Raw genomic sequence first — 18,000 nt, 5'->3', positions numbered from 1 at the left:
CGATGGTCAGATGATAAGGAGAACTCTCAACATCTTCAGGAAGCTTTAAGATATTTGTAACTACTTACTACAGGAGACTAAAAAGTGGCTCCCCATCATCTTTTTTTAAGCTTGTAGCTGCTCAAGAAATTATTACATGGAGGCCTAATGTACATTTCCTTTCACGTGAAATGTTGGCTGGTTAAAATGTGAGTTGCATGAATTAGATATTGTTTCTTCAATTAAAAAATATAGGATTCTTAATTATATTTTTGCTTTATGATAAAATCTGTGGATTCCCATCCAAAGTCAAAATTTATACATGATGCTTTTTAAATCTATTCCATTTCTATAGACTTTTAACCTTTTTATAGGCCAAAATAAAAATGCATTTAATTTTGACAATAGTAATGTAAAATTACTATTTTCATGTTTATCTTTAGGATTGAAAGTTATGGACAATTAGAGAGTTCAGGATTTACAAAACCTGTCAGGTCAGTGCCTGGGCTTGCATGCAATTTAGGGCCCTCTATATTGACAATTCCAAGGTAGTGCTATCTACACCTGTGTTCTCAATTCCCCAGGTCAACCAACATTGTTTCTCACCCTGACAAATACCCACGAAGTAGAAAACCCAACATCCCAAGAAGTAGGACCAGTTCTTTTAAGGGTACATGATTTAAATACATTTTTTTTTAAAAATAAAACTTTGAGAATTAAAACCTGAGACCTTTCAAATTCTCCCAGAAACAAACAAAAAAAGATGTATATAGCTAACCTTGAACAATTGAATGCCTGCTAATTCAATTGCCAAGAATTCCACTCATTAGCCAAGCAGTCTTCCAAATTAAGACATCCGGTCTCCTTCAATTTTCCACTTAAATCAGAACAGATTTGATCAATCAACTTAAGATAAAATTACACATGAAAAGTGACTTACATTGTGCGTGGATTAGTAGTTGTAATGGTGTATCATGAAAAGTGTATGCTGCCACTTGAAGTTTCATGGATTTGTAGTTTCTAGGGAATAACCTCAACATTCTTGATCTGGATTATAGAAAATGGGTCATATTTTTTTTGTAATGTGCATTCATATTAAATGGCTAGAACACTTCCACACATCCATTTGGCCACCTAAGGCATTCTAATAATTTCATAAACTCTGAACTGATATTAAAGATGCCATGTACTATACATACTTAGAACCTACATGATCGTAATACAAAACCACACACAGGAAATTCTCAGTTCATATAATTTATTGCAGTTAGCACACAGTTTAAAAATTCACCAACACACCAATAGTACAAAACTAAACAGCATTATAAGTTATTCCCCCCTCAGGAAAATAAAACATACTATGATTGTCAAAGCTAGATGTCAGTCTAAGTTTTAGAACAAAGGAAGAATGTGAAACTAAGAAAAGGAAAAAGCAATCACTCACGATGACCACAAAAAGAAAATCCAAAAGAAAGTCCGTTTTCTCACAGACATTGATTGTCTTCTCTAAATTAATAAAAATTATTTTAACATAAACTGTATTTAAAAAAACTAGAAACTCTTCAAGTAACTAAAGATAATGCTCCAAGGCCATTTTCACAGCTTTTTTTTTTTGTTTGTTTGTTTGCTTTAAATGCCATTACAGCCAAATTAACACACATTTGACCAAATATTTCCAAAACAGTCCAGCAACACACAATGGAGTTTTCCATTCAGTATCTTAAGCACAAAAATAGGCTATGTTTACAGTAGTTAAGGCGATCAAATTTTAAACAAAAGCAATAAAAAAAAAAAAAGGGAAAAACAGCAAACGTTTTCCATGCTACTCCCATAGACCTTATTTGTAAGTGCAAGACAGGAAAACAAACACTGTGCAAAATGCTTTTGCCCTGTGTGCTGGTCATTAAAACCACACGTTGGGCTGCAGCCTCTGCTGCCGATACACATAGTCTACTAACCCCCTTCCCCATGTCAATCAAGGCAGTCCAGTCCTTTCAGCCTGGGGCTTTTTCAGTCCATAGAATCTTTTCATGAGTTTGGGGGGGGGGGTGAGAAGGGAGGGAGGGTAAGGAAGAAGGGGAGAAAAAGAAAAGAGGAGCAAAAAAACAGAGAAAATGACCTATTGTCAATTTGTGCAGTAGTTATTCTAAAAATGCTCAACTGGGTAAATGTGTACACCTAAACTTTGAGCTGGTATGGGTTTTGTGCAATTAGAAGTTTGTTATAAATGCACACTGCACATGCAAATCTTTAAGCCGTTTGTAAACATTTATATGTTCCTTGTTATGTAGCAAAGTTATCAATTTGCAGCTTAAGTTTTTATTCAGCTTAACAGTTCAACTTAAAGACAGTGGGAAAGTCAATTTAAATTATATAAAATAAAAAAAAACAGTGCATTTACGTTCTTCATAACACCAGTTTTTTTTCCAAATGGTGCTATTTTTCTAAGGAAATTAAATAATTTTAAACTCACTCGTTAAAGTTATACAATGCAAACAAAGACAAAAAATATATTGAACTCATGCATTTCTGTAGCGTTAATATTTACTTTTCAAGACTCAACTAAGAGCATCAACACAACCTGTCAAGTTCTTTGACATCCCCCCCCAGCCCATGTAATCAATTACAGTATACAAGAACAGTAATTCACATTTTTAAACACACAGTTCAACACTGCTGAAGCTGCAATATCCTTTTTCATCCCAAGCAAACCTTCACAAAGACAGTATCCCAGTGATCCCAGTGTACTTGCAGAATTTCTCTCATTGGGAACCGTCAGAAAACCAGAAGTTGCCACAGAAAGTTTTAAGTCAACTGCTTGTTTAAAAATAGATAATCCAGCATTTCAGAAATTTTCCATTTGGGTCTAAAAGCATTCAGGTTTCCAACAGCCAGAAAAGATTCATGCAATTTGAGACATAGAGGCTAATAAAACTGGAGGGAATTTCTTTTTACTTTAAAAAACAAAAACAAAACAAAACAAAACAAATGTGGGGCACAAAAAGAGCTCAAAAGACAACACTGTATTGACAAAATTAAGCCGTATGAAAGCATTTTTGTGATAGGACGATTTGTTTAGAAGTTTCTTATTGGCTTACTTTGCCTACCCCTCAAAGGAAAGACACCTCTCTATTCTCAGACTTGCTCTAAGTTTCTTTTATCAGAATGCTAAATTAGTGAGATTCTCATGCTATTATTCTAAAGTGCAAAAACAAGTTAAGATCCCAACTTTTTAGTTCCAGGAAACAAGACTGCTTTTAGACCGTACCACAACTATATAGAGATCTATGTATATATATGTATATATATATATTATTTATATATATATATAAAATTATTTCCAAAGTTCTTGAGAGCTATCTTCTAAGGTCCAGTCTCTGACAGTAGGCAAGCTCAGTGCTTCGCTTTTGACCGACAAGGAGTTCACCAACTCACAGTGGAACTTGCGAATGTGTCTGTACAGGTCTCCAGACTGCGTGAACCTGCGCTCACACCACTTGCAGGCATGCGGCTTCTCGCGGGTGTGCACCACAGCATGGCGGCTCAGGTTGTGCGAGTACTGGAAGCTCTTGCCGCACTGGGTGCATGTGTAGGGCTTCTCCCCCGAGTGAGTCCTCTCGTGGCGCTTGAGGGTGTACATGCACGAGAAAGTCTTCCCACACAGAGAGCACGTGGGCACATTGACATCGGCAGCGGGCTTGCTGCGGATGCCGTCCTGCTCACGAAAGTGAGTGCTCAGGTGGATCTGCAGAATGTGGGGGCTGGGGAAGACTTTGTTGCACAGGGGGCACATGAAGATCTGGCCCGCAGGGCTCAGGATGTTGGAGACATAAGGGAGCAGACTGCTCTCCATGCCCCCTTCCACCTGGACACGCTCACTCTCCGGGGTCATCATTTCATCATCGCTGGCTTTGTCCTCCCGATCCAGTTCCCTCAAGACCGAGTCCTCCCTCAGAGGAGCCAGATGGGCCGGCTCATACTGTACCCTGTTATTAGTGCTCACACTTTCTTTCACAGTGCTATGTTCCATGTCATAGTCATTAGTGCCAACATCACTCTCATCACAGGAAGCCTCTTTCTCCACCTTCACCTGCACCAGGTTGCTTCTCAGCACGTCCTGTGAAGAGAAATAAGAGCTGTTCAGATTTTCAACTCCTGAAAGGCTGGACTTGACAGACAGGTCCAGCACACAGTCAACATCTGCCGAATCCCTCACGGAGGTGACAGACCTCTGGGACAAAGACTCTGTTGAGCTGCAGGGGCTGGCTACTGTTTTTCCAGCTGCTGTGGCGTGTGGCTCTGCCTCTCCGCCAGCCTGAGGGATGCCTGCTGCGTCTGAGGGCAATCGCATCCACATGTTCCCAGGCTCAGCCGCCAAGTCCCTTTTGCTGGGCAGGATGTTCAATTTTTCATCTTCTCCTTCATCTTCATCACTGGGCAAGTCGCCCGCCATGTGGCTGCTGCCATCAGAGAGGCTCTCAACTTTGTCTGAACAACTTGAAGCATCTTCTTCCTTTTTGGTGCTGTCTGCCTCAGTGGTAGCTTTCTCTTTCAGCTTCTTTTTACAGACTTTGACAATGTCATACATGTGGAGATAACTGGCAGCTGCTAGCACGTCTTCAATGGGCAAGTCTTTGAACTGGAGTTTCCCTTCATACATGAATTCAAGCAGGAGAGCGAAAGCCGGGGCTGTAACAATGTCGCTGTTCAGATGAACAATGTCTCTTTTGTCCAGCTGGTCCTTGTAAAAGAGGTGGAAATACATGCTGCATGAAGCCAGTACAGCTCGGTGCGCTCGGAACTGGGCATCTCCCACCAGAACAGTGCAGTCACAAAGAAAACCCTGGTGTCTCTGCTCGCTCAGACACTGCAGCAAATGTCTACTATGGTCTGGAAACTCCATACTGTCTTCATAACCTGGGAAAAGAGGAATTTCTCATTAGAGCATGGTCATGAACAACTTTTCAGCACTCTTAGTCCCCACCAAAAAAAAAAAAAAAAAAATTCTGCCTTGGCTGCCGAAGTACATGTCCCTGAATGTTAATCAGGCTTATGACCCAGAGACTACCAGATCACACACACAAGACCAAAATGCCAGAAGAAAAGCGTACACTTTCCGAACTTCCTTACCCTAGCCAAACGGCCTCTGATGCATCTCCACCTTCCCTGAACTTTGGTCAAGTTTTAAAAGCCTTCATTTAACCACAGCCTCTTAACTGGAAACAAGAATTCAGATTTCTTTCAAAAGAAACTTGACTAACTCTCTCATCAAAGTATGTCCCACAAAATCTACATGGTAACTTTAATTTCAAAGGGGAATAACTCACATAATAAACAAAGGAAAGTCCCAGATATATTCAGGAAGATTTAAGAAAACTTGTTCAACCATTCTTTTTACTGTATACTTTCGATACCTGACTGTACTTAGAAGGCAGTTTGAATACACACATTTGGCTGAATCAAGAAAAAAAATGAAATTGCATAATTAGTCCAGAAATTAGCAAACAACTTACTTTTAAAGTCAGAGTGTTACAACAACAAAAGCACTGTGTATAAAAACAGATGTTAATGCCTTAAGATTTGCAGGTATAGCACACATGTACGAGATCAGAAGGAACTACACCAACAGATGGAAAAGATCATCTTTACTATGAACAAATCCAAAGATTTTTTTTTTTAAACAAATTGAGGGGGGGGAGTTCTGTTTCTTTGTAGAACCTGTGCTTCAATGCTATTAGGAATCATAGGGGTTTTATTTAAATGTGAAAATTCTCATCTAAACTTTGGTCTGCTGCAAGACAAAACAAGTTCCATATTAAAAATTAATTCAAACTTTAAAAAATAAAGGCATATCACTCAAATGAAACCCCAAAGCTTTACAGGTTTAAACATTTTTTAAATTAGTTGACAAAAAAAAAATTTTTTGGTAGCTCTGCCTCACCTTTGCTAACAGAAAATACTTTGTTTCAATATAATTTGATATATTTTGTTTTCCCACTAGCTTCTTTTACCTATGCATCTTTGCCTTTTTTTCTGGTGAGGGAGAGTGAGAGAGATAAGACAGACGGAAAATGTACAAAGGGTCAAAATTCAACTGTGATGGACAAACTCCTTAAAAATAAAGAAAAATCTGACTTCCCCTTTTCTGTGACCAGACGAAGGCTCCATACCATCCATCTAAGCAAGTGCATTTTGGGAATGGATGTGGATTAATTTAATATTCACAAATTACTTTCCTCCTCCTCCTATAGTTTGCTCAAGATAGATTAAAACTTTCATCCTAACCCCAGATACATTCTGCAAGATGCCACCGCTAGAAAAAACCAAGATTTACAATACAATCACTTTAAGTGCCCCACAGCTAACATCAATCCTAATCCTTGAGAGGGCTAAAAATAAAGATTGGAGGGCAGCTCACAAGGTAGCCGTGATCAAATTAGGAGGCTGAGAGGACAGAGAGGGACGAAGAAGGAAGCTTATAAACATCTGATCCAGCTGACTGTGGCCATATGGCAGCTGCTGCCCAGATAAAGAGATTAAGAATAGAGGAGTGCGATTACAGCTGTCTGGCCAATTCAGGCAGCTCAAATCTACAAGTTCTAAATTAGTCGCTAACACAAAAACTCCTGCAAATAATTATTGTTATGCTGAAATAAAAGATCTCTTAAATATATATTTGAAAGAGAAATGAGGAAACCAAACTATTCTCCTGAGGACAAAAGTTTTTTTTTTCCCCCTTCTTCTTAAAAAACCTCCGGTTTCAAAAGCACTACAGCTGTATGTTTCAGTAGTGCTGCTGAATGTTTTGAAGAATAAAGTTTCACAGTGGAATTAATTACACAACAATCTAGCTTCTTAACTAGAATAATCTTCTCATATAAGTTTGAATGCTGAATTCCAGACAGTTTACTATTTCTGCCTCCCCCCAAGCAAAAGGAATCTAAAAGAGCAGTGAACAAAAAAGCATTTTAATCCAAAGTGATCTCAAAAGCAATATTTCAAAGCCTTTCTTAACATTTCAAAACTTGAAATATTTCAGTGTATTAAAGTTATTTACTTGCTCAAGTAAAAGGGATAAAAATTAACACTAAGCAAGCATAAGACTTTCAACTCCAGTAAGATCGTTACTTAATACTCAATTTCATATATTATTCCTAAATGGGTTAGAAAAGTAATGTGATCTTTTTACAATTAAATAAACAAAACACCAAAACAGAAATATGCTCAATCTAATCTCTTGCTACTCCTACCTTTAGGACACATAAACCTGATTAAGTCCTTTCCTCTGAGTCTTGCTGGCTCCAGGTCTGTTACATCGGTGGAAAAAAAGCAGACTAAGAGAGACAGATGCAAAGTGGAGATGATGTTAGAGAGGAATGAGATACCTTCTCCACCACAGATCCGCACACACTAACTCCCTGTCTGTGTGTTAGAATAAAAGGCTGAGGGATGGCAGGCTGTCAGCTGCTCTGACATCATGTTCAGATGGAAATGCTACCTCCAGCTGTGCTCCTTTTAATGCCATATGCTACTCCTCTACACTCCTGCCACCAGCTTTTTCTTAGGAGAACTTTTCTCTTCTGTTAGTATAAACAAAATACTTCAAAGTCTTCCTTTTTTTCTAAACTTTCTAACAGAAGAAATTGAAAAACTCAGCATATGGAGTTCTACTGTATTTATGGAATAGCAACACTTCTGTCTTAAGTTGGTGGACTGGCTTACATACTGACAGCACACTCAAGCCACGGTGCTATTCAGGAAATCCAGATTCACTTTTATTCAACTCCAACGTTTAGTTTCAAAGACAGCTTAGGGATATTTTTAAACCAACCCATTTGACATCTCCAGTCCCATTTCAACATTATTACAGCATTTTTTTTTCCTGCAGAGATAATGGTATATATCTCCGAAATGTTGGCAGACTTATTAAGAACTATTACTTCAGCCTGGCTCACCTTATTATTTCATTCTTACTCAACAACTTATCTACAACTACCTTCTTCGGAAAATTTCTCACACTGCCACAGTTAATGCAAATTTCAATTCTCGGTATCAACAAAGCTGAAACTGCACTTTCTGAAATCCTGGAAAGTATTTCAGTTCAATGAGAAAAATTAATAAACTAATGCAACCTGCTATAGTTACTTAAAATGAATGCTGCACCTGTATATCTGATCTGTCTGCTCAGGAAAAGCAGAACCTTGTCTTCCCCTTGATCTCTGTCCCATAACAATCTTTTTATTTAGTTATTTTGGATCACTCTGTAATGTTCATGATCACAAGAAAACCTTTCAGGGGGGGGGGGGGCGGAGAGGAACCTAAGTCTCTTAAGTTGGGGAACTTTTTAGTTAGAGTTTGTGGGTCTTTTCTAGTGGCTGATGAAACTGTAATGTAACCCGGGCTGGGCTCAGCAAAGCTGGGCTGACCAGTGCCGTGCAAGGTGCTGCGACAATTATGAATGTCAAACACATCACAGACTCTTGGGAGGTTAAGGACTAGAAAAGGAACTGGGGCCTCAGGGGCAAGTGTCCCAGCCGCCCACCCCCACAGAGATAACCACATGGTTCTTCTTAGAAAACCGTGGCAAAGAGTAGCAAAACCCAACACTCTCTCTTGTCCTCCCTTTCCCAAAGTCACAAACCTAACTTTCCCTAAGTTCGTGGTGAATGACATAATTATGAACGCTAAGTTCAGGAACTACTCTTTGGAGATAAATTCCTTCCCAGCTACACAACCTACTCTCCACAAATGCCCTTGCCCCATTCCAATATATCAGGCATTAATCACCCCATTTACCCAGTGGGGTGGGGGGTGAGTGACAGTTTAATGAGCCCCAAGCACCGCAATGGGCCAGCGACTCCCACTCCACAAACCAACCCCTTCACATCTCTCTACCGGAGGATCCATAGAGGTTTTGAGAGGTTGGTGTTTTGTTTTTCAAAGAGGTGGAGGCGGGGGTGCCGAGTAGGTAGTGGGGAAGAAATGCAAATCTTTACGTAGTTCTCTGTGCAAGGCACACGGGGAAAGAGGAAGGTTAAAACCACAGGGAAGGAGGTGGAAGGCGTAGAGCCGGTGCAGCAGGAAAACACCTTAAACAACAGCGGAGAAAACAGACCCGGGTCAAGGCAACAACAAAAGAAAAGTCGTAAGAAGAAGCCGAGGGGAGGAGGGTGGTTGCTACCGCTTCCCCGACGCCACCGCGCGCGAGCTCCCGGGGCCTCCCGGCAACTGCACCAGCCCGGGAGGGGCCCCCTCCCCCGCCGGACCCCTCCCCCCGGGCGCCACTGCAGCTGCACCGGTCCCCGGAGCCGCGGCCGTCCCGGGCGCCACTGCAGCTGCGGCGGCTCCCAAGCCCCCTCCCCCAGCCCGCCGCCCTCCGCACCCGAGAGGCGCCACCGCAGCTGCACCGGCCCGGAGCCCGCCCCGCGCCGCAGCTGCACCGGTTCGGGGGCGCGGCGCGGAGACGGCAAGCCCGCACCCCGCCCGACCCCGCAGCTGCAGCGGCCCCGTCCCCGAGCCCGGGCCTCCCGCAGCTGCGCCGCCCCCCGCCGCCCCAACAGCTCCAACCACACAAACTAACTCCACTCACGGGGGCACCCCCGGCCCGGCCCGCCCTCCGCCCGCACTGCCCCGCCGGCCGGGGCCGCACAGCTGCGCCCCCACCCGCCAGGGGCCAGGGGGCGGAGGGGGCGCTGGGTCAGGGGCCAGGGGCCGGCACCGGGACTCACACGGAGCGGCCCTAAGTCACCGCGTCCCCGCTGCCGCCGCGTCCTCCGCCTCCTCCTCCTCCTCCTCCTCCTCCTCCCGGCCGCCGCCGCCGCCGGACTTGGTGGGCTTCCTCCTCCTCTTGCCCCCCTCCCTCCCGGCCCCCCCACCCCCCAATCCCGGCTCCGTTGCCCGCTCCCCCCGCCCCTCCCTCCCGCCCACCCCGCTGGCAGCCGGAGGAGCGCGACGGAGCGAAGAGGGCCCCACTCTCAACGGCTCCCCATGGCAGCAGCCCAGCGGCGGCCGCAGCCTGCCAGACACAGCGAGGGAGCGAGCGAGGGAGCGAACGCGAGCCGCCGGCCGGGGGGGGGGGCACGGGGGGGCGGGGGAGGGGAGGGGGCGGGAGGACGCACCACGCACGCACGCGGCGGCGCCGGCCAGATGTTCCCCTAGCCCGCCCCTCTCCTCCCCCGCCTCCCTCCCTCCTGCGATGGGCGTCTGCGATTGACCGAAAGCCGCAGGACTGGCGCTCCCCGCCCGCCCCCAGCCCGCAGACTCTCCCAATAGGAGGACTGCTTTTCGGGAGGGCGGAGGGGGCGGTGGGCAAGAGTTGGACTGACAGGGTGTTCTAGCCAATGGGAGAGGCGAGCCAGAGCTGCCGCCCGCTCGTGCCAATCACAGGCAAAGAGTATTGTGGTGGGCGGGGCTCTGGCGGGCGGGGGCCGGTAGCAAATCGGCACGGGGCGGAGTCCTCGGGCGCAGTGGCGGTGGCGGCAGCGGCGCCCCTCTGGGTGACTTGGCCGTGAGAAAGTGAAAGGAGCCCGCAGGCGGCAGCGACAGCTGCGCTGGGAGGGGCTTGTTTCCAGGCTCCGAGGCCCTGCGCGCTCTGGGGGACAGACGCAAGCTTTTCGTGTGCACCGTGACGACCATAAATGTACTTTAAAATGTACTAGTGCTTAGCTGCTCTACTAAGTTATGCAGGTATCTTCGGGAGACAGGACACCCGGGGACCCAGAAGTCTGGAGTCAGTCCTCTGCCTCCTCCTGCTTGGTCCTCGCCTGGAGAGTAGTGCTAAGGGACGTTCTTGCTCTTTCCCGGGTGTCCCGCGTCCAGGTGCATCTGGTGCGCTGGGGACGCGAGCCGCTCTCAGAGGAACAGTTTCTGGGCGTCCTGCTCTTGACGTCGTTAAGTTACAGGCAGAGCACAGCGCCTGCCCGCATTTGTCCAAGAACCTTCGTGTCCCATCTGTACTTACAGTGCTACAAGTTAAGTTATTCCCAAGTGACCAAATTTTAGAGCATTACAGTAAAATTGGTACTTGTAGATGCTTCAGCCTGATTCGTTAATTGGTATGTAACAAGCCACAACTTTTGAACTACCTAAGGAAGATATAAGATTATTGTGTCGCTTTTTGCCTCCCTTTAAATAAACTTTTTCTTGTACCTGTTCTTTGCAGTTAAACTGTTAATCACTGCCACAATCACGAAGAAATGTAGACATTTCTGCTCTCAAGAAATTGGAAATCTTGTTCAGATTACGAGAAAAAAAAACTTACAAGTGGGGAAAATGGTTCAAGAAAATAAAAGAGAAAATGCATAGTGAGGAAGTCAATACACTAGATATTGTCTTAATGAAATGTGTTTGTTCTTTGCTAGCTGAACCAGAACTGGCAAGCCTGTTGCTAACCAACTTGCCAGGAGACCTTTCAACTGGGCAAAATGTGCTTTCACTTTGTTCCAGGTCAAATGGGTAAAGTAAGTTGAAAGTATTGTGTTGGCAAATCAGACATGTTGAATTGCTAATGAAGTGAAAAGGGGAGCGCATGGAATTCCTGAAACTGAAATAACATTGGAATATCCTATTAGAAACACTAGTGGTGTTCTCTACTTTTTCCTTAACCTTCTGTGTCCTGATGAATGATCATGAGATCAAGGCTAGCCTATGATAACTAGAGATTTTTAATTCCATGAAGTCTATTGTTGTATCCATGCTTTTGATGAATTCTAGGGCTTTCCAGTCTTTTGTTAGAAGGCCTAATTTCAGTTTGACATGTTTCAAATTAGAGAAATATATAAATGCTCTCAAAAAAAAAAAAAAAAAACTGGGGCTGTTGGGGGGAGACAGATGTAAGGAGAAATACATGTTTCACCACCACATTGAAGGAGTGGGGGAGAGGAAAAAGAAATGATTGCATTCTCAAAACTATTTCTCAACGATTAAAAGTTAAAAATAAGGAAAGGGACACATCCTTGGATAAATAGACACAAAGTAATTGATAGTGTTAGAATAATAAACAACAAATTCATGAGAAAATTAGAACATTCAGATTATCCACAAAAATCTTAAGACACTTGGCTCTTTGGCATCCAGAGCAACATCACAGCTCTAACAAAAGGTTTTATAGAATGAACCTACAAGTTGAATAATAGCCCCAGAGATATGCAGGCAGAGACACTGATATATCAAAAGTGGTGACCATTGTTTTTCCTTTTTCTCTTAACAGTCATTACTAGAATCCATTTTGTAAGCTAAATAGTGTGGCCAGGAAATATAGATCAAATGGATATTTAAGGAAGCCAGTATGATGCCCCTCAACTGCTACAACAATCTTATTCAGTCTCCAGTCTTCTTTGTCCTCTTTTACTCCCTGACGTAATTTAAACTATTTTATAAACTTATTGTGCAAGTGATACTTTTAATCCTGTTTGGAAAATCATCAGCATGCAGATTATAAACAAAATACAACTAGTATCAGAGGTGTCATAATACAGAATGATTACTATTTTTATTCAGAATGATTACTACTTTTATTCAGCATCCACTGGAACCTTGGAAAGTAAAAGGTCAGAATCTAAATATTCCCCTTAAGTAAGCTCCTCGAAGTAGGGCCTGTTGACCTCTATACTATTGGTTTAGCAAATTAACCATAATCCAAAGCTACTTGAATTGGTTGATGTTTGTTTTTAGAGTTAATAATCTACCTTTTTTTCACCCTTCACACAAAGGGGCAAAAAAGTATAAAAGTACTGACAGTAAGTTACTGGAAAAATGTACCATTGCTTTCTTTCTGTGGGAATCTCATTCCTATATAATTCCAATTAATTCATACTTTTTTGGGAGTCCTAAAATTTAAAATGATACAAGAGAATCTAACCATTCAATGCTTAGATTTCTTGCCAGGGAGCAAGTTTTATGATTTAACTACATTCATTTTGACCAATAACAATTTAACAATATAAAATTTTGAGAGACCAAATAAAATTTAATTTGATGAACAACTCCATAAAATAAATGCCTGACTTTTAAATGTAAACCACAAATCAAGCCTTTGAAACATATCTGTGTTTTCATTACACTTTACATATCAGATCATGTTGGAAAAGTAGTTATTTATGAAATTAATTTTTGAATATTGACTTTTTATAAACTTCACGTATAATTGAAAATTTTTCCTAAAAAAATTAGAGAGGTAGAAAACAATGTAAGACCAGATACTCCAAAGTATAATGTTTATAACAATAAATGTAACAAAATGTGAGTAGATGAGGTTGCCCTATTGCCTAGGCTAGCCTTGAACCCTGTCTCAGCCTCCCAAATTGCTGGAAGTAGTTGGGAATAACCACCATGCCTAGCTCTGCTTTTTAATCTGTATGGGAAAAAAAATACACTAAAATAAAAAGTTTGTTCAAACTTCTTTTAAGCCTACTTGCTTTCCATACCACAGCATAGCATAACGTGAAATTCTGTCAACTTATTTAGATATCTTTCTCTCTCCTGGTCTAAAGGAAGAAAGAGGCACAGAAACACAGCTGTGACACTGAAAGAGTAAATGAACAAACAAGAACACAGATACTATAATAATGAAATGAACAAGAGCCTATTTCCTACAGTAAGGTATATACATAATATTGAAAAGCACATTATATTCCATGGGTTGTAAATTCTGTGGTACTCAAAGCTATTGATTAAATTCCTGAACTATGATAAGCCTTATATTGGAGATAATTCTGCTAGATTTTTAGCCCTGAAAATAGAAATAATATCACAAATTCTTGAGGAAAGGTCCTCAAATTTGACACAAATATTAGGATCTACCCCTGTACTGAAAACAGAATGAGCCTACAACAGTAATTCGAACCTGTTGAGGGTTAAGGGCGAAGAGGAGCAAAAGATAGTCTTCCCAGAACTGCTTTTCCTGTGTAGCCAGTTTTCGGTTGCTTACTGTAAATCAGTGCTTTTATAGACAGTGTAATGGCTAAAGGAGGCCAATAGTTCAGGCTTGGTTGAAGACTGACCACGTCAGAGAATTTAGAAAAATGCAAAGATGTATATCAGTAGCTGTTCAATCCACACTTTTTTTTTCTTAGAGCCGCCCCCACCTCTGAGCCCCATAAAATACATTATACTTTTGGCATATGGAAGTTAAGAAATGCATACAATGGTGCTTTTTATAGTTAGATATGTACTATCAGTATATTCATCATTCACACTCAAAGGCAACTTCTTTTTTTAAAACTATTTTATTTTTGCCACCCTGGAGATTGAACCCAGGGCCTCATCATGCTAAGCAAGTATTCTACAGCTGACCTACATCCCCTGTCCACCCCAGACAATTTTCCAGCCCCAAGCTGGTTCTCTTTTTTTGGCCACAGAAAATGCCTTCCTGCCATCGGTTCATGGAAATGCAATTAGTTAAAATGTATTTAAATGTTGGTCTACAGAAAGTAAATTTGTATAGGCAAGTCTACCATCTTTGAAAATCACACACTACCTCCAAAAAACCAGATGTTGGAATTTACCTGTTATGTGGAAGGTCACATTAATTTGGATAATTAAAAGATTTATTAATTTCACCTGGGGTTTTTCCTGTTTCGATTTAAATTTTTAAACATTCGACTTTTCCAGATGAGTAGGTTCTATTAGAAAAAGATTTGTTTAAAAAAAGATTTAATATTAACCCATGATATTCATATTCCTCCCTTTGTATGTATCATTTTCTTTAAGGGATATTCATTATTCTAAAATTCTCTAAAATATATATTAAATAATAGTAATTTGTTTCGTTCAAAATAAAACTTCCAAATATTTAAATGCTAATATTTTTAACTATATCAAGTTGCTTCAGTTGGGTCTTATGGAAATTTGGGGTGCAAATGAACTTTAAAAAGGTGAAGTGAAGGGTTAGGGATATAACTCAATGGTAGAGCCTTTGCCTAGTATCAAGTGCGAGGACTTTGGATGGATCAATCCCCAGCACTGAAGGAGGAGAAGAAGGGAAGGAGGAATCGTATAAAGAGAATAGAGATTACACATAGATTTTGACCTGCACACTTACTAGTTGGGAGGTGCTGTGTTTCTGAGCAAACCATAGAAACATTGTCTGTCTGCATTCCAAGATGTCTGTCCCTTCCTTTTATGCTTGCTTCACTCCTGAAGGCAGCAACTTCATGGTCTTGAGCTGGCAGAAAGCAAAATGATATGTCCAGAAATTATTTACTGAAAACTTGCAATACATTAGAGAAATATGGAATTGCATTATCATGGTTCTTGTAAAATTTCTTCCATGTGCTAGGTGACAACAATACATGAATAATATCATACCCTCTTACATTTGTGACTTCATTATATATAAATATCATTGTGTAGCCATTGGACAAAATTAACGTTTTTTCCTTCAGTGGTTAATATATTGTTAGTGCCCACTAAATGTATAGCAATCCAATTGTATTAATACAAAACTATCTTACCTAAAATTCTTAGTTATAAAATTTTCTATACACTTAACACAAAAATCTTAATACATACCAAATTCAAACTACTCACAGTAATAAGAGCAGACAGAAGGTTAAATCTCACTCCAGAAATTTACTTTGCCCTTAGAGATCACATGCAACTCAGGAAGTTACTTCCCTTACAAAGAACTAGCATTTATGCTTAAGACTAAAATGATTATTTTTAAAGTACCCATTTTACAATGCAAATGTGTATCTAAATTAAACTCGGTAAAAATAAGCATTTTAAATTGAATCTGCAGTAATGACTTTATGGGAGACAATAGGAAAAGTGGTTCTTGAATATGAACTCAGAGAAAAAAGATTTCAAATTCCTTCTTAGGGACTTGAAGCTTTCTTTGTTCCCTCAGTGTATGTTAAAAGTGTTGGCACAGGCTTAACTGAGAACCCATTTCTCTGAAGTTGTTTTGTAAAACAGAGGCTGTTCAGCAAGGTTATAGCAAAAAAAGAAAGGTTAGATCAGGAGCAAGGAAAAAAACTGACAGTTGGTCTACAAAGCCAAGCCATGGCTTAGCACTTGGAATATGGGACAGATGCAGGGAGGAGGCTCTCACAGCAACAAGAGACTGTGTAACAAAAACACATGCACAATAGGGTATTTTAGAGACAAATGATAGGCGGAGAGGAGTAATAGGGGAAAGGGAGAGCTTTAAAGAGATGGGAGAAAATGAAGACAATATAGGATGATAGAGGAGAGGTAAAGAGAAGGAAATACCCCATTGGGTTTGTGGAAGCGCCTGTGGTAGTGGAGATGACACATAGAAATGGTAACAGTTGTAAGGTAAATAAAGAAGAGATGCTAATACACTTTCCTACGTACTGCCCATCTCTGCCACTGTTTGTCAAACCATGTCTTGCTCATTGCTTTTAAATAATGCTTTATGAAATTGCTAGCCCCAAAATAAAGAGGACTGGAAAATACTTGTGTAACTGCGGCCGCTCCTTTGGGAGTTGTCCTTGGCAGAGTTACTTTTTCTTCCCCTCCCTTTGCCCAGCATTCTAAATTCTAAAGAAAGGCCTCACCTCAATGATTAAGATGTTAACTGTGAAATAACCTTTCTTTAATTTATAAAACCTAGAACATCTGGTGACCTTCAGATAACATCAGAATGTATGATGCCTGCCTTATTCTTTAATCCTGTGCATCCACTAACACAAAGCACATAAATTGCTGGGGTTTAACTTGCAGAAAAGTAATATGTCTAAAGAAAATATGGGAACTAGCCCCAGGAGGTCAAGGTCCATGGTGATGTTATAGCCAGTAGAGAAAAGGAGACAGGTGCCCTGGATGAAGGAGACCCATTCAGTAACTCAGCACCTTGCCTTTATGCCCATTGTCCAATTGCATCTTTTCTCTTCTTACGTACTAAGTGAGAGATCTGCCACTTGAGCTAATTCCCCAACCCATCTTTTCCTTTCTTACAAAAGGCCTTTCATTTACTAGAGTCTCCCAAAATGGTGCTGTGAAAACAGCATCCCCCTCCATCTTCTTAGGGTTGGCCCTTATATGAAGCAGATTTCCTTCCCACCAGCTCTCATCTCCTGAGTGTTAGCTGTCAAGCAGAGAGCAGACAGACTTGGGTCAGGCCACACTTGGTATTTAACTCTCCCCAGACATAAAGTACCACAATCAAGGGAACTGCAGATGTGTGTGCATGAACATGTGCCTGAGTTATCAGGCCTTTGGATAGGACCTGCTTGATACAAAGTAGATTTTCTTAATATAAAGTCAGAGTAACATAGCATACTTATTAAGTAACTTTAGATTGGTCCATAGGGAAAACATAGGGCTGCGTTAGCATTCATTTCATTGAGGAATGTGAACTATTTGTTAACCTAACTAATCACATTTTAGAAATGGATGTATTTCTGAACCTCTGTCATATATAGGGCCTGATACGTACTAGGCACATCAGCTTCCATGCAAAACATCTAGCCTGGCCCTTACCAGATACATAAATTAGCATTGGAAAGAAACTATATTGAACTACTTTGATAAAATGAACCAGGAAAATTGTCATGATCTAAGATATTTTTCTAATATTTTTGGGTTTTTTTGTTTTTGTTTTTGTTTTTGTTTTTGTGGTGCTGGAGATTGCATGTGCCAAGTATGTACTTACCATTGAACTTCACACCCCAGTCCCTAGACTATTTTTTGTTTCCTGTTTTCCTTAATAAGATATAAGCTCCCTCAGGATGGAGGCTTTTCCTATGATATGAACAGCAATATCTTTAGCACCTAGAGTGTTGCTTGGCGCATGATACACACTCAAAAAATATTCATAGGGAGGGCGGAAACAAGAGAGAAGGAAAAGGAAAGGAAAAAAGAAGAGAAAGAGGGAAGAAGGGAGAGAGAGAAATAACTTATACCATTGCTTTTTCCAGAGGCTAGAGAGAACAGCAGTGCTTTACATGTTCGACCATTCCCTTCAAACTTGGGACAAAGTAGGAAAGACAGCTTACTATGTAGTTTACTACAGAAAAGTGTCCTTTTACTTTCTTGAAGATACTCTGACCGCACAGA

General features: G+C 41.3%; 1 protein-coding gene across 3 annotated transcripts; it reads right to left on the bottom strand.

The window, feature by feature from the left end:
* Positions 1-2,431: 2,431 nt before the first annotated feature.
* Positions 2,432-9,807, bottom strand: Zbtb18 (zinc finger and BTB domain containing 18). 3 transcript variants are annotated; one of them, XM_026390732.2, is made up of 4 exons: positions 9,708-9,802; positions 7,230-7,313; positions 4,209-4,896; positions 4,004-4,096 (listed from the first exon to the last, which is right to left on the bottom strand). In XM_026390732.2, the coding sequence occupies exons 2-4, from the start codon at positions 7,240-7,242 to the stop codon at positions 4,087-4,089; spliced, it is 711 nt and encodes a 236-aa protein (XP_026246517.1). In that variant the 5' UTR covers positions 7,243-7,313; positions 9,708-9,802; the 3' UTR covers positions 4,004-4,086. The 3 variants fall into 3 exon arrangements, with proteins under 3 accessions (XP_026246514.1, XP_026246516.1, XP_026246517.1); XM_026390729.2 differs by having other exon boundaries at positions 2,432-4,896; positions 9,708-9,801; XM_026390731.2 differs by lacking the exon at positions 7,230-7,313 and having other exon boundaries at positions 2,432-4,896; positions 9,708-9,807.
* Positions 9,808-18,000: the final 8,193 nt, after the last annotated feature.

The sequence above is a fragment of the Urocitellus parryii genome, chromosome 9, assembly GCF_045843805.1.
Source record: "Urocitellus parryii isolate mUroPar1 chromosome 9, mUroPar1.hap1, whole genome shotgun sequence".
NCBI lineage: Eukaryota > Metazoa > Chordata > Mammalia > Rodentia > Sciuridae > Urocitellus > Urocitellus parryii.
This window is presented reverse-complemented; position numbering and strand designations above follow the sequence as displayed.